Here is a 25,348-nt window from a genome sequence, read left to right as displayed (position 1 = left end):
TATGAGTAAATAAATGGCGATTCATGCACTGTTTAGTTCTGAAACCTCTACCACATATTTCACATTGAAATGGTCTTTCTCCTGTATGTATCATCACATGTCTCTTGAAAACAGTTGAGTAATTTGTTGAATAATGACAAAAAGGGCAACAATGTCGAGTAAATTTCTTTATAGGTTTTGAGGTTATCTGTGCCATTGACTCTGGAAAATTTATGTCAGATGATATCTGGAATATACCTAAAAAGAACATTATGTTATTATCTTCTTACCAATGAAATTTCAACAAAAATAACAATATATATATATATTATATATATATATATATATATAACAGTAAAATATGAACTAAATAAAAACAAATGCATTAAAGTGTCATAATAAAAAAGACACAAAGAGTATTAATTTTTCACTTTCCAAACAACTTTATTATTTTTTCATAAATTTAATTCAAAACAATGCATGTTTTGCATTGTTCAATGCATAATTCAAAACAATGCATTACATCTCCCCTGATTTTGCAATGCTGGCATACAGTATGAATGCTTGATATATAATTAAACATTTTCTTTAAAAATTCACACAGTCTTGTAGACACTGATAAAAGCTTTTTATCTCTTAAATATTTATAAATTCTTAGACAACTTCTCAGAATTTTAGTATATTCTCAGATACACAGATTAAATTCATTGTTAAACAAAACAAACAGAAATATAAAAATAATATTATATTAACATATATAAAAGGTTGGTATAAATGTCAATAAAATATAAAGAGCAATGAAGTAACATAGCATTTGATATTTAATTTTTCTTTTAATTAAGGAGATCTTGCCTAGTTTTTAATTAAACTGATGATTTCATTTGTCACAGAGATAACTATATATTTACCATATTTTAAATATACAATGCCTAAAATTATTAATGTCAGATGCTAAATCAAGATGCAAAAGGCTTTATAATAATTTATAAAGGTCTCATATCAATAGATTTCTTGATTTTTTGAACAAAAATTCTGCAAACTATAAACTGATTTAATGTGGAATAGCATTGAAATAAATACATAAAAAACAAACTTGAGTAATAAAAACTAAAACTATACAAAATAAATAAAAAAATTATATCAAAAAATTGAGAAGGGGGGGGGGAGAACAATTTTCTTATTTATGTCACAAATAAAATCTACAGGAATCATTTTGAAATCTTATTCAAGGATTTAATTATGACATACATATTTTTATACATATTTTTATACTTATACATATTTTTTTATCACTACCAATATATTAATGCACCAGATAACCAACAAATATAACACACACAAGGAGATGATAATACAAACAAGTTGCTAATATAAACATAATCACTAAATTTTAGGACACAAATAATTATTCATTTCATTAATTCAATTTTCAAATAATTATTATGATCATTTTTACTTTTCTTTTGAAAATCAGAAGTTTATATAAGTAAGAAAAAAAACATTTTTTGCATATATGAATAAATTCATATTTAGCAACATAAAAGTCAAAGCAAATTTTTTACTACTTATACAGAATAAGAACTTAAATTGTAATTCACTTCAATTAACATAATTATTAACTGATAATTTTTGCAATTCTATTAAAAAATTTTTCATGCAGCAACATGAGAGAGTTCGTGTCGTTTCATGTTTTGTTTTGTAGTAAAGGTTTTACCACAAATGTTACATATAAAAGGGCGATGGCCAGTATGTTTAATCATATGTCTAGTAAAATTGCCTTTGAGACCGGTCACATAACTACAAAGATCACATGAATAAGTGCGACAAGTTATCTTGAAAGTTTCACTCATATATGCACTTGCTGGTGAAATATTCCTAAATTGGTCCAATGTTCGGAAATCTTCAAGTCCTACAAAAATATTTCAAAACAAAATTATTATGTTACAGTAAAATGTTCAATAATTTTTCTAATTTATAAAATGAAATATCAACATTAATTACATTTCTTTTTCTCTAAATTTTTTTAAAGATTAAAATAACAAACTAATGTAAAATTAAAATATTAGGGAAAATGATAATAACAAATAAAGTGTCATACACAAGAGGGATATTGATTAAAGGATATAAATTACAAACAAAAATTTAAAAAAATACTGACAAAACTGAATACAGGTTTAATTCATGTAATATGTTCATCTTTTCTTAAATGTTTTCGAATTTAAACATCAAATATTCAAACAGAAAGTAGTATATGTAAAATATACAATTTTTAAAAAAATTCCATTTTATAAAGATAAGAAACTTCAATTTCCATTTATTTCCTTGAATATCCAGAATTTCTTGCTGTAGCAGTAGAAAGTAGAGATAGTTTAGCATTATTAAAGATCTAAAGAGAACAAAAGATAAGGGCACTTAAAATTTATTTTAAAGACCTTTTTCTATTAGGAATACATTTTTAATGATGCAGTCTTAGCTTTATGTTACTAACATCTGTATGTAAAAATTATTTTTAAAGTATACAAACACAATAAAAAAAATTTAAATAATCATAAGTTTATAAATTGGTCCAACTTTTTAAAAATCAGTGTTTCTGATAACTTAATTTCTAAATTCTTCATTTAAAGGAACAATTCTTTTTTTAATTAATAAGATTAGACTAATAAGTTTGATTATTAATATATTTATATTCAAAATCTTCAAATTCTGATGTAAATCCAAATCATTTGTAGTTAGAATAACTTTAGATAAAAGAAATTACCAAATGCTCTGAATTAATTTCCACTGTCGAAGTCAATGTTCAAATCACTGGAATTTCTCAAAGCTTAACTCAAGACTATTTTAGATCAAATCAAACTCTTTTTTATAGTGTCTATTTTCCAGTTTATTATGTATTAATTGGGTGTTCTGCAAAACCCAATGACTTTTGTATTTATTTGTAATGGGCATTATATATTCACAGTATACTATTTTGTATATGCTGCATACAAAACTGAATGTTTTGTCATATAAAACAATTACAAAACAACTGGCATACAATTATAAAATTACAAAGTAAATGGCTTGAGAAATTTACAAGGGAAGATATATTCTAAAAGTTTTGTTTCCTTTATTTTCATTTAAAAGATTAAGTAAAATAAAATTTACCAAAAGATTCATTTAAAATTGTAAACGTAAAATATAATTGACATTGTTTAAATAACAACATTGATATTAATAATATACTTGAATAATAATGATAGTGGTAATAAATACAATAAGCATGAGAATGCATATACCAGACATGCAAAAAATTTTTTTACAATATCAGAATAATTCATTTATGCCATAATTAAAATGATTTTTATTAAATAATAAAAGATGCAAAATAATTTTTAATAGAAATTAATATGTGAAGTGCATGCAATTTTAAGAGAATTCTGAAAATGAAAAAGCAGTGAACATTATACAACTTGAAGTTAACATTTAAATAATTCTTTTGTCTTTAAAATTTTTATTTTTAAACAATTCTGAGTAAATACCAATACAATTAGAAAAAAAAATGCTGTAGCAGTTAGTTTAATTAAAAGCAAAAATGAATTATAATTGTTTAAAAATTTTTTTCCAGGCAAATAATATAAGCAGAATAATATTTTAAAAAAAGTTTTTAATTAAAGCTGAAACTGGATACGATACGACCTTTCAATGCTATTTTTTGAGAATTACAAAAGCTTTTTTAATGGCATATGGGTCATGAAGCTACATTCTTATACCATAGTTTCAATAATATGAAAGTATAGCTTGTTAACTCTAATAAGGAGGCTGTTCATTAAATCATGTTAATTACACTGAAAAAATTTAATTAATGAAAACTAGTGTAAAATGTTTTATTTCACATACTCATACATAGTACTGCAAATGATTTGATAGCCTTCTGGATTCTACAATTATATATATATATATATATATATACTGAAAATCAAAAACCTAGTTTAAAAAAAAGCATTTATAAATCATATTAAAAGTAATACATAAAAATTATTTATGATTTGTTGCATAACCTTTCAGATGCTTTAGGGCCAAATTTCATAATGTAATACACTAAAAAAGTACTTTCATATATAATAAAAATACACAAAATAAGCAACTATTCTTCAAATGAATCATTGACACTGAAAATTCTTTATTTGCAAGTTGCAGTTATGGAAGAATTGCTTATTGCATCATGTCATGACAGTTAATAATATATTTTTCATTGCAGAAACTCTGTATTGTGAGAAAACATATGAGAAATCAAGCTATGCTTTTGAGTGAAACCTTTGCCACATTCACTGCACACAAATGGTTTTTCTCCAGTATGCTTTCGCATATGTTTAGTAAGATCACTTTTTCTGCATGTAGAATAATTGCATACGTCACATGAGTGAATGGTATATCGTTTCATTCTTTGGTCTAGAGAATTAGTTAGAATGCTCTGAAATTTGTTAATTAAAATTGAAGTTCCACTCCCTGAAAGAAAAACAAACACACATCTCTAATTATACTTCAAATAAATAAAGGAATGTTGCAAATTTCTATTTTTGAAACTTATAAAAACATTACACAATAAAACAAAAGTTTGCATCAATAAGAAAGACAATTTTTTCAGTGCTATAAAACAAAATATCAAATAATTTTGCTTAAAAAAATACAGCAAATATAAAAAAATAGTAAAACATGACTTAAAAATAAATCAGAAAAGGCATTTGGACCCCTCAAAACAGAAAAGACCTAATAAATTCAGATGAATTAGTTTTAAATGACAAATCCAAAACCATTAAAGGCAACTTTTGATCATATTAAACTAACCCTCTTCTCTTCAAATTCAATAATTTTGCAGATTGATTGTAATGGTTCCAAATTAGAATGGATCATCATACATGAATATCTAAGATAATTCGCTAAATGCATGCAGTATATGAATAAGTAATTTCTTTTTGAAGAAGAATGCAATATTTATAATTCTACTTTAAATTTGAGAGTAGTTGAGTTTTGACACTGTACACATACTATGATAAATAATAACACAAATTAGTTATGACATTAGTTTTTTTTTGGGGGGGGAAACAATAAATTCATAGATGAAAAGGTAACATTGTTCATATTTTTAGTGCAGTAGATGGACTAATCAGATTTATAATACTAGTTTAATAAATAAACAAAAGCCAAAGGTTTCTCTCTGTAATTATGGGGCTTCTTCAAGAAGTCAAGATTCTGTTGAGGTATTTTTTGAAAAATTTAATTTTGTGCTTTCATTTAATTTACAAGGTTATGTACAAAAACCTCTTCAAATAAAATCAGTATTTTTTCCATTTTGCAACATTATTCTAACATTCTTAAATAAGTACTCACTATGAACTTTGATTTACTATTCTAAACATATATATATAACATATAAATTTTTAAAAAAAATTCCACCTTATAATGACATAGTACTTAGATTGCATTAAAATGCTAAGAAAATAAAAATATTTTGTTCGAATTTTTTTAGGCGAGATATTAAAGCCAATTCTCGTGAAAGTGACTTAAATAAAATGATTTTCATTTCAATATGTCCATTTTTACAATTTAAGAATTTTCAATTGTAATACAGATACAAAAATGAAAATATTTGGGGTTTTTTTTGGAGGGGAAGGGAAGGATAGAAGTCTTAAAATATGTATTCCCTAAAGACAATTCTCATAACATATTTCAGGTTAGGTAATATTTGATGTCTTTCAAAGTACAGGTCTTTTAAATGATAGATTAACTGCTAAAAATCTGCATTGCATTTACTCTCCAATATCACTTACTGCAATTTCAATACAATACCCAACAAGCACCACAGCCTATTTCTGATTGTAATGACATTGCAGAAAGTACTAATTTTATCTGTATTTTGAAAATATATTGAACTGTTTAATGTGGAAAGGGACAAGAGATAAAGTAAAATATGACTAGTGCGGACAAATTTAGAAATGATCTAGCTATTCATGAAGGAACAACAGAAAGAAATGGTATTTGCATTCATCGCTATAACTGATGAGAACTCAAATTGAAGGATAGAAAGTAATGATTGACTACATACTGCATTTACGTAGTAACAAATAATGTACATTTGTTCGTACATGTCACATATCTATAAGAAGAATAAAAATTAAGTTAATTACTATTTATTTTGGATACAAAATTTGCTACACATAAAAATAACTACTAGCTGAAATAACTAGCTTTGCTCAGTATGAAATTTTGAAGATTGTTTTTTACTAATGACAATCTCATAGTTTAATTAATTACAACAAAAGTTCATGAAAACTCGCTTAAAGTTCAGTATTTATGAGTTAAATTTCAATTATGCATTATAAAGGTATAAAAATATTTTTTATGGAATAATTTGCTTTGAAATTATTGGGGACAAATGATAAAATTCGAGTCGATTTCTAATTAACTTTCATACTTTAAGAAATTGACAGCAATCTCTTGTCTTAAATAATAACTGTGCAAAGAATGGCTAAACTCAATTTTGCTGTTTAAGAGGAGATGTGGAATATACATACAATCATAACTATATGAACTTTTATTTATATTAAGATTGCTTAAAATTAATTTTTTTTCCAACACATCAATTACATTTAAATATATTAGTAACATATTCAGAATTGTTTATTCAAACTTAATGATACATTCATTTTACTATTCAACTTAGTCTACAGGATTGCAGTATGGTAGTGCTGGATAAATGTGAAAATGCTCAAAATGTATACATGCATTGCAGAATGATGTATTTTAAATAAAAGACAACTTTTTTTTTTTTTTTTTTTTAAGATTTTGACAGGGATACAATCTTGCAATTGTCTTCAGTACTATAAAGTTTATTTATCTATCAAGCAAATATTTGGATCCTGATAACCTAAGAAATAAAATAAATTCTGATGATTATGTAGGATTTGGCTTATTGTAACAATAAAAGACTTCATGGTTCTGTGACTTATATGGAAAATTATACACAATCACTATTATAAAGGTACAAAAAATGACTTCTTGGAAGGAATTTTCAAATGATAACTTGGCCATTTTTGTGTTACACCGGAAATATATTTTCTACAATGACAGCACTGAAGAAATTCTTCAAAACAAAATACATACAGCAGTCAGATTCAGTTCTATATTTCTTTCCAGAAATTTTTTTTAAAAAGCCAAAATCATCATAATAATAATGTTTAGATGATTACAAATAGAATAACTGTAATGGACACTTATCTTAAAAAGACAATCAATCAATAAGTTCAATAACTAATAATTTATCATTTGCTTTCTTAGACCGTTTAAAAGAAACAGAATAGCTATCAGACCCTTAATTATAAATTCTTCATTGAAAGACATTTGTTTGGCGAGAAAGCACATGTCGAATCATGCTATGTTTCCGAGTGAAGCCTTTGTCACATATATTGCATACAAATGGTTTTTCTTCAATATGTTGTCTCATATGCCTGGTAAGATAACTGCACACGCTAAATGAATGAATGAGTTATCTTTGTTTTCTTTGATATGTATTCCTAGATGGCGTAATTTTAAATTCGTGAATTAAAACTGAAGTTCCATTTTCTGAAAGAAAAATATTTGCAGTTGAATAGTACTATATATCAATTAAAAAAAGAAACGAAGAAAACATGTATATATTAATGCAATGAAAGTGAAATAAATTTGAAATCATAATCTGATCATCATAAATTAAATTCCATTAAAGAAAATTCAACAAGTAATAATTTAATAAATTGAAAGCAATATTTTTTCGACAATTTTTTCATTAAGTTAATAAAATATAAATATATAAGAAAAGATTGCAGTATTTTTGGTTTTACACTAATTAATTATAGAACTGATAGTATGATTTAAAAATAATTATTAAATCTCAATTTAATGAATCAAAATTGCCTTTAAAATATACTCTAATATTTCCTTAAGTGCTCTTAATATGTTACTATGTATAGAAATAAGATTAATAATTTTTGTTACTTCTTGTAACAATTATTTTCTCAATTCTAAATATGGACAAAATTATTTAATATTGTAAAATAATTAATGATTCCTTTGTGAATAAAATCAAAATCTGGGACTTTTTATATGACCAGTAAAAATCCAGCCAAACAAACCACTAAAAACATACACATGATTCATATTAAAAATATACATAACAATTAAAAAGAAAATCATAAAATTGCAAATAAATAATTAAATTGCTTTGTAACGATTTCAACAGTTTTGAATGTAATTTTTAATATTATTTAAGAATAATATTTTCATATGTCATAAACAAAAATAAAATGAGCCAACCACAATGGAGATATTTTTTCAGTGCCAGTAGTCAATATTCAATATAGCATAAAATAAAGCTAACAATAAGAAAGAAATTTGTTTATTGAAAAAATATAACTAATCATGCTGATTTGTTAAACCAATTGCATTATTTTTTGCAAGATTATTTTTAGTACGTCTCAGTTCTGAAGTGTGAAAGACAACTGAAAATGCAATATTTTTAGGTTCTGTTATACTCAAATACAGGATAATTTTTCTTTAAATTTTTCCATAAACATTAGTATTCTATTTTCCAAGAGTAAATAAATATACTTTTTTAAAAAGGAAAATGGTACATTTCCTACCTGCATATTAAAAACTTATATCAAAAATTACATTCTACAAAACGAAAAGTAAAGGAAATTCCAGGTTTGTAAAGGTTTCGACTGTTAACTCCTTTAAGTTGAAGTGCTTTGTATGAATGGCATGCAGCCTGCAATAGCAATCGTGACGACCAAATTGATGGTTTGCACTGGATACACATTGATGGTTTTATTGGATGCATATATGCACCCATAGCAGTCAAAGGATTAAATGCTATATGTCATGTAAAAAGACTAAATCTTTTGCACAGTATGTAGCAGGTAACACTCTTTCATCTCAATGAACAAATATAGGTGGACATTAGTAACAGTTATAAAACATAAAATAATAGTTAAAAAAATAAGAAAATATTTTGTGGAAAATCTTTTTAGAAAATTAAGAATAAATACAAAATTTTTAATTAGACAGAAAAAGTAATTATACACAAAATATATTTAACAATGAATTCTATTAATTATTAAAAGTATCTTCTTGTATCACAAATATTTAACTACTAAAATGAATCATCCTCTATTACAAATATCACTTTAAATAGATTTCATGCAAATTTTCTTTTATTACAATTGAAAACATCTAAATATTTTGATTTCATAATAATATAAAATGTACAGTGATGCACGAAGAAAAAACTTCTATGTTTTCAAACAAAGAATTCATGATACAGATTTTATCATCTGCTAACAGATTTGACAAAATTTATTTGATAATGAACATTTAAAAAAAGTCACCACAGTATATCAACAAAGGCTATCAAAATGAAAATGTTTTTATTTTTCACTAAGCATATGACAATGTGAAAAGCAGAATTAAAAAAAGTATATAGCTGAGCATACATAAAAAATATGACTTATGACAAATTAATTACTTTTTTTTTTTTGGCTTGACTATTCTGTTACAGGCAGTCAATGAAATGGTTATAAGAAAGGAAGACACTTAATGTAGTCATGCAACACTTAATATACATCAAGTATAGAAATATTATATAAGCTTTAGAACAAAATTCTAAATTTATAGATCACAATATAATTTTGCGGTTATAAAAATCTTTAGTAGTTACTATTTGACAGTATTAAGTTCAATATCAGATATTTCAGTAAACTTACCCAAATAACCAATGCTAAAAGAACTTTGGCTTTTTTTAATCATTAATTAATGTATTACTTTATTATTTGTTTCCCTGTTCTAGGGTGATGGCAAAATGCTTTGAATTTTCCCTTGGAAAAAAATTTAAAATGAGGAAAGCTTGAGAAAATTGCTCTCAAAAATTTTCGCATATAAAGAGCACATAAAATGTAATCACTGATATTGAAGTACACAGAACCCATTCTTAAAAAACTTCTCCAAGGAAACAAAACCACATTTCTGCTACACACCTATCAGAATAAGAGTCCAGTAGTGAATCAATTCTTGCAAAGGAATTATTGTACTCTGCATTTTAAGTAATTAAATTCAAATCTAATACTTTCTTCCTAGATTAAGGTCTGAGGTATTGCCATGTTACTTTCAAGACTGCAAATAAAGTATGTTGGAAATTAATCTTGTACAAGATAATATGAAGCTAATTATGAAATTGTTTATGCCTAATCATATTATTTTTTTGAGCAAAACTTTTACCACAAACATCACATGTAAAGGGTTTTTCGCCAGTATGTTTCCTCTGGTGTTTAGTAAGGTCAGCTTTTATATGTGTAAAATAATTGCAGACTTTACATGCATGAATACGAATTCTCTTATATCCATTACTATATGGCGTATTTATAAATTGGTTTATTAATATTGCAGATACAACTCCTGAAAGAGAATAAATATCTAAAATCATTAGTTTTGAATAAATCTACAAAGATTTTAATTTATATATTAATAATTCATATATATCCCCCCCCAAAAAAAGGGAAAAAAATTATAGATAAAATTCGAAGAAGAAAGAAGAAAAAATTCTTATTTATTAAATCAATTCTTATTTATTAAATATGATAAGATAATCTCTTTCCATAGTAATATAAATGCATTATATTGCAAAGTAAATGCTCAATTAAAGGGAAAAAAATAACTAAGAGTTGAATAACAAAATAAAAGTTCAAAAACATATGAAATCACAAAACTTAAAAGTATTAATTTTAAAATTTTGTTTAATTCTAATCAAAGGCACTTTCTACATGGAACATGGTGATCAACTAACCAAAGAATGTATAAATGGATATTTACGGAAATACAAGTGACACAAATTTATATATATAGAAAATTTAAAACATAACATCAACATAAATGGTGGTGCACCAGATTCAACCATTCTTTCAATTCATAAGCTTATTACCAGTGGATGAATGTATGTGAAACAACTTGAATTGGTTGCATGATATTTTGTGAACTATAAAGTCAAAAATTTTGAATAGGCTGTTAATTAAATGAATTGCATTCCTTGCTATTCATGCATAAAGAATTCCTCCTTACACTTTTCTGATAAAAATGATTCATATTTTTATTACACAGATTTCATTCCTTGAGAATGACAGATGAATAGGAATGAAGCAAATTTTGATAATTTAACACAGATTTAAATCTATAACCTTTCTTCTTAGTTAATTACCCTTCACTATTCAAAACTTTATTTGTGAGAAAACATATGATTAATCATATTATGTTTGGCAGTGAAACTTTTTCCACATACAATGCACACAAATGGCTTTTCTCCAGTGTGTTTTCTCATATGATAAGTGAGGTTAGATTTTTTGTTTGTAGCATAACTGCATAAGTTGCAAAAATGAAAGGGATATTTCCTTGCTCTTTTGGATTCATTATTAGATGTTACAGTTTTAAATTTATTCATAAATAAAGGCATTCCAGTTCCTGAAACAAAACAAATATTTTAATTACTTTTCATATCATTGGAATAATACTAAGAATTTTTAATAAATGTAATTTTTCAGCTCAGAAATATTAAAGTGAGATAATGGAAGAAGTAATTGAGCAAATAATCAAATAGAAAGTAAAACATCACACTTTATAAACTTTCTTAAATAATGTAATAATGTCTAAAACAAATATAATATATAGAAATATAAGTAAAAATTGATACATATTAAAACTTTTAATTATTTGTTTGTATTAAAACTGTGACTTCACTGGAAAACCTCTATCATTGATGGCCATATAGAAGACGATTACATTGCAAAATTGACGATTTGAACCGTTTATTTTGAAAAGTCTATTTTTTGTTATTGTGAGATATTTAAAGGTTTGCATTTCAATAAATTAAAAAATACTGGTAAGTATTAATGGATATATTTTTTATATTTTGTGGTATCAGATAATGTAAGTTTGTAATCCAATAGTGTTTACAATGCTGATTTAAAAAATGAGTTTTATTATAACTAAATGGGCTTGCCTCACTTTCAAAATTAATAAATTATTGTAAATGTACATTTAATTGGGAAATATTTCAGTTGCACCAGCCTTTTTTAAATAATAAAAATAAAATAATATGCAAAAATTTATAATTATTGATTCATTTGATAAAAAGTGAAACAAAACAAAGAATATTCTTATAGAAAATATAACATAACAAAAAACAATTCAGTTTTTTTAATAATTTCAATGAAATAATACATTTTTAGTTTATATGTAGGTATAATTAAATTGAATTTTATTCAGGATTTAACATTTTAAAATATGCATGATGGACAGGAGGTATATATGGTAATAAATCATTCATATCCTTGCATTTTTCATATGTAATAAATCTCCTTTTTTCATACATAAAAGATAATTTTATGTTTCTGAAATTACTTGGAATTATTTACCTTCCTCGTTGCGTTGACAAATCGATAATTTTAAATTCCTAATCTCATTCTATCGAAGTTTCGTTGAACATTTTATATGGTACACCCTTGTAAATCTGATTCAGCATATAGTTAATAAATTCATGGTTTTTCCATCGGTTTCTTTCTTTTTAAAACCGCTTTTTCCAGAGGTTGGTTTGAAAATAAATTTCCATGTTTAATTTCATGTACTAAAAATTTATTATGTTTTTGACAATTTTGTATTATTTTATAGTAATCATGGGGAATACGTAAGGAACTGGTTTCAGGATTGAATAGTTACGGGATAGTTCCACTCCAAAATCACGATCATTTGGTAGAAATGAATGTCCTGACAATAAAAATTTGTGATCAATGATATTTATTTCATTGTCACTGGACTGAATAATCGGTGATGGAAGTAAACATATTATTATCAACACACAAAATTAAGATATACTTATTATTATTTATGAAATACTGTACAACCACTGATTTTCAATATCAAAAATAGATAAATAAAAACACCCTAGATTTCAGACATGAAATCAAGCGGCCACATTTGCTTCACCATACAGCAAACGGAGCTGAATTTTGCCATAATACATTCGGTCCACTATAATTTCAATCTAAGATGGACTTGCACCACTTTCAAAATTAACAGATTTTCAATACATTTAAGAGCTAAAACTTCCATCTCCCAAATACTAGAATCTAATTTTTTTTTTATGCATAAAAAGGTCATAACAAGTTTTATCGATAACTTCCATTATCCCCATGTTTTGCAAAAATGGACTTGCTCCACTTTCAAAATAAACGGCTCATTTGACAAAAATGCTTCATCTTATTTATTTCAATAACATTCACAGCTATATAAAATAGCTATTTAAATAAATGAAAAATTTCAGGATTCTCATGGCTTAGATCTTTCTCTATGTGAAAATGAATGTTTAATTAAGTTATGTTTTGCAGTGAAGCCTCTGCCGCACACATTACACACAAATGGCCTTTCTCCAGTATGCTTTCTCATATGCTTAGTAAGATAATTTCTTTTGTGTGTCATGTAATTGCAGAAATAACATGAATGGTATGAACTTCCTTTTTCTCTTTTGTATGCATCATTAGAAGGTACATTTTTATATTTACTCATAAATAATTCATTTCCTGAAAAAGAAAAATTAAATTATTATTTATACTGCAAAACCAGTACAGTAAATAATCAATTTATATATTTTAAACTTGCACTCAATAACTAAAGAAATAAAAAAAATCTGCATTTTTTTAGAAACAAAAATTTAATAGTAAGGAGAAAAGAAAATGAAAGAGAAACAGAAATGACATAGATATGGACAAAGCTATAAAAATATTAAAATTAAATTGAACAATAAAATAATAAAAAATGAAATCACAACACTGAACACCAAGTGTAAAATTTCTCAATATTAAAACCTATAAAGGAATATATTCTTATCTTTAAAAGCAACTTATTTCTTTGAAATTTTTAAAAAATCTAAATTAATCTTTCTTTCTTTATTTTGTACAATGAAAAATTAAAGAAGGTTGATAAAAATTCAGGTTTCATTCAATATATAATATTATGGAGATTCCTAAATGACAAATCAATTATAAATATATATATATATATATATATATATATATATATATATATATATATATATATATATATATATATTGTAAATATTTCATAAAAAGAAGAAAAAAAAAAAAAACGACGTATATATATATATATACACGTCTTTTTTTTTTTGTCGATGAAATAAATAGCCCTTTAGCAGAAAACAACGACGACGTTTATTAAACACGAAGACACTAACACAAAGGCGACAAATATATATAGCCGAGACGAAGACAGAGTAGCCTACAATTAGTAATCGGTAGCAATAACAACCACAGCACACAAAGCAGCCAGAATGAATTCAGCAGAAGGAGGGGATTCACGTAGCTTCTCTCTATGGCCTCCCCAAACGTCTGCACTTCTTCACTGTCTCCTCGTTTTAGCTGTATCCAACTGCCGACTCACTACTCCACACACGACACGATGCTGCTTCTGCAATAAACGCCAGGATTCAGCACACAGCTCAGTTCAGCAATCGCTTGAGCTACGCAAAGCTTGCTCTTCGCTGGACTATTCCGCCGTTGCTTTGTTTTCCTCTCAATGATTGGATACTCGATTCGCCGACCGCAGCTTAAGACTGCTGGCCTTTCATAGTTACTGGGAGGAGGGCAGAGAAGGTTCTGAACCAATTAGGCGTATCTCGGTTCCTATTGACTGAATTGATAAATTCTGGAACTTTCCAGTAATATCTATTTTGTTGCCAAGTTGCCAAAAGATCACCAATATATATATATATATATAATGCAGTCTTTTCTTTTGGTTGACAAAACGTGTGTGTGTATATATATATATATATATAATATACACGGTTTGTCAACCAAAAGAAAAGACTGCATTATAAAGATAACTTCCGAATGGATATTATGGATCACCATTCCTCCATGAAGCCACATAAGGAAAAAAGCAAGAGAATTCATAATTATTAACTGTGGTCAGAATGACAACCTTCTATACAAATTTCTACATCACAATAATGGGAAGACATACTTACATATTAATGATATGAGCATATTTAAACATGCACCTGGTTCATGAGGACAAACACAGAATTTTATAGAAATATTTTCCATAAAGTTTTCACCACTTCAGGTGGGCATATTATATAATTTAAGAAGGAACAACTTGTGATAAATATTGCTTTTATTCTTTACCTTGCATTATTAATATACAAACTTATATAAAAATTTCACACACAATGAAACTATTATAATTATTTATTTTATAAAGAAAGAACAAATAAGGCAAGATTTTTTAATTAGAATAAAAAATATTATTATGAAGAATAATAATAAAAAATTATGATATCCAAAGTTTCAGTTACTGTCAAATGAAAATTATACACACAAAAGCTGAGACAATTCCCTTTGCTTATGTAAGCATATCATTGGAATTATTGTTCTGCCAAAGTGAAAAGTCAAATCTATAGAGGAAAGAGTAGTTTTCTTAGATTAATGTTCCATTTTGACACAACACAAGGAATAATTTGGGATGAATCTCCTAATTTCAAACCTCTGTGTATGAGGATGACACTATTTATAGAAGGAGCATATGGTGGAAAAATTCTATTTGTTTTGGATTTCAATGGTCAAATTGTTAGATTTGATTGTTGAAATGTAATAAAATGCTTAAATATAGCAGACAAAAAGCAAATTTAGTGAGGGTACAATGAACTGCTTAAAAGCAATGTATTATTAGAAGAAGTATTATATCGACACACATTAGAACAAAGAATAATCAAAAATGTAAATTGCAATTTCTTATAACATAAATATATAATATAGATGACATTTGAATAGATTAGCATATAATTCACAACACCACCATAACACAAATATTGTAATAGAGGAATAAAATGCTAATGAAAAATCTTCCAGATCAATTCCACTAGTTGCCTCTCATAATGTTCCTCTTGCTCTATTTCCTTGGATTACAAGCTTGTAGAACACATAATGACTAATTTGGGTCATTCTGTTTATATTAGTATATTACCCATATTCACCTGACACTTCATTCCAGAGCAAAGCAGTTTTTCAGTTTAGTTTAGTTATATTAATGCCTCTTTTTTGAACAATACTAGGGCTCTTTAGGGATGGACATTGTAATTTTGAACCGTGGTCAGATGACGAGGATGACATCTGTGCTGAAACACCCTCTCCAAACTTCCACATCATGGCAACAGGAGGAAGTTTGACAGTAGTTTTTTTGACAGTAGTAGAAGTAGTTTTCTCATAGAGTTAATTAATCACAAGATAGAAGTGTTCTGAGGTTATTAGGTGATCCTTCCATTTTGCAGGCAATGTTTGATACAGCAGCTTTGTGACACATTATTTATTGAATGGTTCTTGAAATAAAATAGATATCAAAAAAGAGTACAAACTAACAAAAGAAAGAGAAGTTGACAGATACGATTGTCAAACATTTATAAAATCTTAAGAATGAATAATATAAATTTATGCACATGAATAAAATATTATTTACTTATTAAAATAATGAATTGTTTTCCTTAAATTTTGGCATAAAAATGGCTATTAAAAAGAAAGATATCAGAAAATTGACAATTATAGACATGCAAGTAAACATACCAACACAAAATGTGAGTTATTTCATAAAGAAAAGAAAAAACAACTCAAAATTTCAAAATAAAATTAAAAAAATTTTTTAATTTATTTTTAAAGAAGAATTATAATTAGTAGAAATGTTTTATTAGTATAAAAAAATAAAATTTTATTTGCATGTTTTGTCATGTTCAAAGATTTCAGTTTTATTTTCTTTAGCAAAACTACAAACATCACAAGAGTGAAGGTCTTTCTTTTGATTTAAATGTATGAAATATATTACAGAAATTTTTTTCTTAAATTTCTATTTCTTGAAAATAATATTTCACAATATCTTTAAAAAATAATAAAGTATATTTCCAATATAAATAAAAATCCAAGTTCTGACAATATGACAGGTGCAAATAAGTATCTTTTTTTAAAAAATGAAATTGTTTTTGATGCACAAAACAACGGAAATTTAAAATTTTGCTATGTAATAATATATCAGATATTTGTACACCAAATGTTAAATAAGAATAAAATGTTAAAATAGAAGTATGGCCCTTGCTTCTCCTAGATGTTATCGCCAACACAATCTTTATAATCATTGTAATTTAAGAAAAAGTATCTAATCATGGAAATTTCTGAAACTAATCTCATCATTCAATGCATTTTACAAAGTAATTTTTTTATTGATGAAACTTTGGTTACAATTCAGCATAACATGACAACTATATTTACACCAAAACCATTAAATAAGCTAACTCATGGCAAAGATTAAGTAAAATAACTTCCATTAAGCACCTGTGAATTAATATATTAAAATAACTGTAGTTTGACTTAGCTCCAAAAATTAAATGCATTTACAAGGAGTAATGATATCCAGTTATTGGAACTAAGTTATAAGGAATTCCACCTTGAAAGACTTAGAAAAAAAAAAAAAAGTGGCAAAGTTTTTATATTTACAAATTCTATTCCACTAGAATGTCATTTTGCAAAAACCACAACTAACAATAAAAAACATTAAAACGTTTGCTTACCTTCTTTGAACCAGAAATAGTAGCACTTTCATTTTTATCAAAACTGACAACAGATGACATAAAAATGCATATATAGATTTTTATTCAATGAAATCGGCTTTATGACAAAACATATGAGTAACCATACAATGTTTTTGAGTGAAGCCTTTGCCACATATACTGCATACAAACGGTCTTTCACCAGTATGAATTCTCATGTGTTGAGTAAGGTTAGATTTCTTGTAGGTAACATAACTGCAGATGTCACATGAATGAATGGTGCATCTTTTCACTCTTTTGTTAGAATTGTCGAACGGCATATTTTTAAATTTATTCATAAATAGTGATATTCCATTTCCTGAAAAAATATTTAAAAATTTATATATTACTATGATCATGAAACTAATTTTTTAATTAAGTTAATAATATTTGAATTGTCAAATATATATATGAAAATTCGTGAAAATACAAACCTAATATAGTATTGAATAAAAAGTCAGGAGCTCTGATAAATATAATATTTTTAAATTAGTAGAATTAATAAAATTATATTGAATAGAAAAATAAGAAAGATATGAAATCAAATTTAACTGGAAAAAGTTTTCTAATGCTGTGATTTTCTTAGCTTGAGATATATTGTTAATCGATGAAATAATAACAGGCCATTTTTATATAATAAAAAATTAATCATAACATCAGTAAAAATAAACATTTCTTAAATTTTATCCCAGCATTAAATTCTAAAATCATCAATATTATACTTTTTGATAACAATATATTTCTTTCACTCTAATCAACAACTTGTCTTATTCTGCATATGCCATTCCAAAGCAGATAAATCACATTTTCTTAAAATTTCAAAGACTAAACACTACTTTAGATTTAGTTATATGTTCAAAATTACATTTTACCTGCTTTAAAATAGAATTTGGATTGAATTAATTGATTGCTTGGGTGGTTAACATTATTTTACCCTATCAAGTTGAAGAAGCTTTAGTATAAACATATTAAAAATACACTATCGCATGTCCATAAAAAAAAATTATATTAATATGATAATGAAAAATGATTTTTGCAATTATATATATACATGTTGATACAAATAGATTAATATACCTGCTTCTTTGTTATAGAAACTAAAATCAATTGATCATAAAAATTTTACAAATGATTTCCACATGAGTTGATTTTTCTGAATAATGATGATTACTTTTGCACCATAAATTATACAAGAAATAATGAGATGATAAGTAGCAGTTTTATTCATTCTAAGCATGACACATTTTAATAAAAATAAAAGAACAAAAACCCACAGAAAATATTATTACGCATACATAATTATATTTTTTACAAATATTGGACAAGGTAGTTATAGTGATCGCAAATTCTAAAACATGCAACACCTATTAACTACATTATATGATTCCTATAAATCAGAATCTACAAAAAGGCATTTTTTTTTATCAATTAGATACATTAAGAAAATGATAGCTGATAGTAAGTAACATTTTCCAAAAGCAATCTTCATATGAAAATACAAGGAATGTTTTTATGGAAGATTTTTCAGTAAAAATGTGCAATTCATTCAAAATACATTAATTTAGAATAATAAAGTTATGATAAAATATAATTCAGGAAGATTTATATTTTATCATGAATTTAATATACAAAAATCCATTCTTTTAAACTAATCAGCATTTTCTTAATAAATAAATAAACCCTCTGTAATTCAATAGAATTTAAAGAAACATTACATCTAACATGATAAATAATTACATAAACACAAAGTTTTTTTTTATTAGACTAAATTTGTTCCGTGACAAGTCATATGTCTAATCAAATTATGTTTTACAGAAAAAGTTCTGCCACATACAACACATCCATATGGCCTTTCTCCAGTATGTTTTCTCATGTGATAAGTAAGACTAGTTTTTCTATTTGTAACATATTTGCAGATGTTACATGAATGAATGCTATATCTATTTTGTCTTTTCCTAGCATTACCAGATGGTACACAAATAAATTTTCTTGGAACCAGTGAAGTTTCAATTCCTGGAAAAAAGTATATTATATATATATATATTTCAGATTATTCTTCAAATCAAAGTAACATTTTATATTCAAACAAATTAAAACTCGACAGAAGAAAGAGGGAAAATATTGTTCTTATTTTATAAAAAATAATAATTTAGCTCCCTAAAACTCATGGATGAATACTGAATTAAAAAAAAAAAGATTAGACCTGGCTTACTTAAGCAGTGAAAAAAAAAATCAAAATAGTTTTTTAAATAACACCACAATAAAATTAATAGCAAATATGAAATAAAAAACTGAATAGTAAAGTTAGTTCCTCATCAAAATTTTATAGTTGTTCATATGAAGAATACTTGAAAAATTCGAATTTACACTCAATAATGATGTCCAATGTAGTAAATTGCGTAATTTCATTTTCATTGTAATTAAATGCGTAATTTCAGTTAAACACAAGAGACTGCAATACTGTAAAAAGATGTTAGGCTCTTAGATTTAGAAATAAAGGTTACTAGTAAATATCACTCATAAGCAAATCTTTCTGATTGAAGCAGATGGAATTTTATTTTGGGAGACTTTTCAAAGGAAATAAGTTTAACTTTATGTTACATAGGTTGCACTTCTCCCAAATGCCAAGGCAGTTGCAATGAAACAGTTTTTGTAAAGGAATATGAAATCCAATTTATCAGCAAAATTTCCCTCTACAATCTTTCTTTTTGTAATCTACTCAGTTTTTCCTGCCATTTTCTTGCTTTCTATTCCAATAGATTATAAGAATAGAATCCTAAATAAACAAAGTCGGTATTAATATTTTTGTTGTGTAGAACTTGCTGCATGAGAAAACAGATGATTAAGCAGGTTATGTTTTGCAGTGAATCTTTTGTTACACAAATCGCACACAAATGGCTTTTCCCCAGTATGTCTTCTCTTGTGTCTGGTTAGGTCAGTTTTATTATATGTAAAATAACTGCAAATATTACATGAATGAATGGTGAATCTTTTTACTGTTTTGTTTGCATTATTAGATGGTATACTTTTAAATTTGTTTATTGATTGTGAGGCTCCACTTCCTGAAAAAAAAAAAATAGTAAAAATTTATTATATAAATATTAAAAAAAAAAAAAAAATCATTCACATTCAGATAAAAATAGTAAAAAAGTGTCAAACTCTCTAAACTTTTTCCTGTTCTTATTCAGACAATTCTTAAAAATTATAACCTAAAAAAAGAATTCAAAATAATGGAATAATATTAAACCAATTTTGAAATTATAAAATTGAATACAGAAAATTGCAATAAAGACCTCATTCATTAATTTCAACAGAATGTAATGGATGAAATTGCAATCCCTTAACCTCAAGACAACTTAAAAAACAAAAACATTTTTTTATACTTCCCAGTTTCATCATTTAATAGACAAAGGTTCAAACTTAATTTATTTCTCTTTCATATGAATACATTTTAAATACCAAATAATTAACCCAAAATAATTTTATAATTCTTCTAATTAAATGTGAAGTATAAATACTAATCTAAATAGTGATGTATCATTATGTTCATATCCAAAGTTACATATCAATCAAAGTTATTCCTATTGTGATCATACCAGATGACTCTGAAATATCTTGATTTAAAACAGGTAGGAAAGATAAAAATAAACAAATTTTTACCATGGAATATATTTAAAGTGGTAAAAGGCATTTGTATAAATAATCATCATTTCAGTTCTCCTTATATAAGTAGACATATCTAATGTAGATTCAAAATATACGCATTCTTACCAATATGCAACAGTGGAAGCTCACTTAACTAACATAGTTTCGTTTCCAATTTTAACTGGAATGCAAAATAACCGTTTCCATAGGAATCCATGTAAAATTGGACAATACAGGAAAAAAATACTCTGAAAATTCATAATACTGTAATTTATTATTTAAACTTTTCACAAGAAAACTGCTTAAAGACGATTGTTTTTGGCTAAAGTTCAAAATTTGTGTAAAATGTGACACTGCATTATCGTTAAATGCATTTGTAAGACGCATAGTGACTGCCTTATTAAGGTGATGTTTCTCAATGTATGATGCAGTAATTTCCCATGTCTCATCTCAGCATCTCTCTTATTTGAATGGAAAATTGTCACTTTCTTTCATTTCTCTTTTGTGCATATCTCCTCAGCAGCTTTTTACTGTGACACAGGATGCAGTTCCATAAGCTTTTCCATAGTTCTGGAAATGTTCTTCCGCGAGTTCATTCAATTCATTGCTATTCAATTCTAATTCCAAAATTTTGGCCAGAGACCAAAAATCTTGCTCAAACGCAGTGGAGTTGTTTTTGACAATAATATCCAGTCAAAGCTTTTATGTAAATATAAGGGTTCTCTTCTAATCATCACTCAACAAAGACTGATATACGCCAACCCAGCGTTAACGCCATTCGATATGTTCACTACTCATTCTGTGAAACAACACTCGTTAAGTGGGTCACTTTTTCAGATTTTGTTTTGCTCGTTATACAAAGTTTGATTGCATTTTGTGAAAGGGGTTGTAGAAAAATTTGATTCAAATATGCACAGGGAACATTTTCTGCAAGGACAATTGCCACACAATTAAGCGTTTCTGGCTTATTTACTAGGAACATATCAAAACTAGTTTATTCCATGATTATATGTATCTTAGATAAAAGGTAGCATAAAGTTATTTGCAAAGGAAAATGTATACTAGATTTATCATAAATTTCAATTTTTAAAGAAATATTAAGCTACATATAAGCAACTAGTAAAATATTCGATTGTATTGACAGAAAATCTAGCGGCCACTTTCAACAGTTGATTAAAATAAGCACAAAATGTCTGAATTCTTCACTAGCATATGGCAGTATTCACATGCTTTAACTTCTTACCTGCTTGAGGTTCATATTGCTTTTATGTGTCAGCACTTGAGTACACTATTTTTGATCAAACTTTCTATTTTGAAATCAATTTATTTTATCACCTCTACTTTCAGATGCAATAGAATCATCATTCGAGAACACATTATATGAAATTTACAATATGTGTTGCTCAACAGGCCAATAGCATAACATTTGCATTAAAAAAAATCATTTCAGAAAACATATAGTAATAGTACTCAAAGAGAAGCAGCTCAATACAAATGGTATTTTTAATGCAGTAGTATTGAAATAACAGAGAAAAAACTGAGATTTATGGAAAGAAAACTAAACACACATAACAACTATATGTGCTTAACAAAGAAAATCAAAACTAGTTCACATTTTAAAGAGAATACAAATCTTCATAATTGCATAGGTTTGTAAATCAATCAAGAATATACCAAGATAACTTTTGTAAAGAAGAAGGAAGGGTATTTCTATTAATTAATAAAATTTGGAATGCTGCAAAAAAGCAAGTTTTCATAACAGGACAATTCATTTGAAGTAATGAATATCGCCTTGTTATGCTACACAGGTTGTATGTTTCCCAGAAAAGTTATTTTATTTCAGTGAAACATCCCCAAAGAATCTGTAGTCTACCAATATAATCATATATTTCAATTCCTTTTTTTTGGGGTGGGTGGGTAATTAAAGATAGTAAGCATTAATTTTTTATTTTCATATTTGAAGAAAGCAAGCAATACAAAATACCACATAAAATGCATTATCTTTATTACTGCATGAAATTTGCTTTATGATGAGCAACTGCTGCATGATGCATTAAGCTATGCTTTCGAGAAAAGTTTTTGCCACATGCATTACATACGAAAGGTTTTTCTCCAGTATGTTTCCTTATGTGTCTTGTAAGATCAGTTTTTAAACATGTCACATAGCTGCAGGCATTGCATGAATGAATGGTAGACCTTTTTCCTCCTTTATATGCAGAATTTAGTGGTTTATAATGGCTCACAGCTTTTAACATACGATTTCCTGAAAAAAAAAAAAAAACTATTATTTTCAAAATAAATAAATAATAGATTTGGCTTAGTTAAGCAGTGAGAAAAAAAATCAAAATAGTTTTCTAAATAACACCACAGTAAAATTAATAGAAATATCAAATAATAAACTGAATAGCAAAGTTAATTCCTCATCAAAATTTTATATTTCTTTATATGAAGAATACTTGAAAAATATCGAATTTTAACCCAATAATGATGTCCACTAAAAAATATTTCTTGGCGGTCAACAACCTATTGGAGCTGATCTGACATAAGCAAGATCACGAGGATGATCAAGAGGAAAAGCAAAATCACACACACAAAATTATAACATAAGATTTATAATATAACAAAAAAATCACAGATTTATTGATTAAGTGAAATGCAAAAATTCAGATTTTTTGCAACATAGGTTGTCCTTTCCTAGCTTCAGGAACTCACAATTAATGAATGTCAAAATACTTCAGAGATTTAAAGGAAATTCAGTTGGTGCTTATTAAAAATAATTTTTAAAAAGAAAAGATAGATTGCAGATGAAGATCACATTTTTTCAAAGTAAGTAAGTAACAAACTCTAAGTCGAGTAATTCGTACTGTGTTAGAAGAAAATATGTGTAATTTCATTTTCTTGGTTACAGATATGGCAATATAGATAATCTAAAAGTCTAAATATATTCTGAAAGACAGGAGAAATAATTTCCAGGTAATAAGATGCATTGCAATTATGCCTTCATTTTATTTAAAAACAGTAGAGCAAGAAAAGAAATGGAAGGAATATCTCCTAGAGCTGCTAGCTATTTTGATAAATTCAACTCATGTTTTAGAGACATTTTCAGGTAATATGCAATGATATCTTCAACAGCAATCTGATCCAAGTATGGGCTCAACTCAACCACCATTTTCTAGGAGAAAACACGTTTTTTTAAAAATCCAAGTCAAATTAATTGTAATTAAAAACACAAATATGTTTGCTTTCAATTCTACTGGACTGGAATATTTCATCTTACAAAGATCCTGTTATTTGTGGTTAATAATAAAGAGTAAAACACCAGTTAAACACAACAGATTGCAATACTACAAAAAGAAGTTAGGCTTAACTTTAGAAATAAAGGTTGCAAGTAAAGATCACTCATAAGCAAATCTTTCCTATTCTAGCAGATGGAATTTTATTTTGGCAGAGTTTCAAACGAAATAAGTTTAATTTTATGTTACATAGGTTGCACTTCTCCCAAATGAAAAGGCAGTTGCAATGAAACAGTTTTTGTAAAGGAATATGAAATCCAATTTATTAGCAAAATTTCCCTCTACAACCTTCTTTTTGTAATCTACTCAAGTTTTTCCTTGCCATCTTCTTGATTTCTATTCAAACAGATTAAAAGAATAGAATCCTAAATAAACAAAGTCGATGTTAATATTTTTGTTGTGTAGAACTTGCTGCATGAGAAAACAGATGATTAAGCAGGTTATGTTTTGCAGTGAATCTTTTGTTACACAAATCGCACACAAATGGCTAGTCCCCAGTATGTCTTCTCTTGTGTCTGGTTAGGTCAGTTTTATTATATGTAAAATAACTGCAAATATTACATGAATGAATGGTGAATCCTTTTAGTACTTTGTTTGCATTATTAGATGGTATACTTTTAAATTTGTTTATTGATTGTGAGGCTCCACTTCCTGAAAAAAAAAATAGTAAAAATTTATTATATAAATATTTAAAAAAAAATCATTCACATTCAGATAAAAATATAAAAAA

The 25,348-nt window shown here is 26.3% G+C and overlaps 1 protein-coding gene across 1 annotated transcript; it reads right to left on the bottom strand.

Annotated features, from left to right (window-relative positions):
- Window positions 1-4,085: 4,085 nt before the first annotated feature.
- On the bottom strand, window positions 4,086-24,943 carry LOC129965681 (zinc finger protein 569-like). Its single transcript, XM_056079785.1, has 5 exons — window positions 24,907-24,943; window positions 23,336-23,588; window positions 19,515-19,575; window positions 6,062-6,112; window positions 4,086-4,489 (listed from the first exon to the last, which is right to left on the bottom strand). The coding sequence occupies exons 1-5, from the start codon at window positions 24,941-24,943 to the stop codon at window positions 4,208-4,210; spliced, it is 684 nt and encodes a 227-aa protein (XP_055935760.1). The 3' UTR covers window positions 4,086-4,207.
- Window positions 24,944-25,348: the final 405 nt, after the last annotated feature.

Source organism: Argiope bruennichi, chromosome 4, assembly GCF_947563725.1.
Source record: "Argiope bruennichi chromosome 4, qqArgBrue1.1, whole genome shotgun sequence".
Classification (NCBI taxonomy): Eukaryota; Metazoa; Arthropoda; class Arachnida; order Araneae; family Araneidae; genus Argiope; species Argiope bruennichi.
Note: the sequence above shows the minus strand (reverse complement) of the source record. Positions and strands in the feature narration are given on the sequence as shown.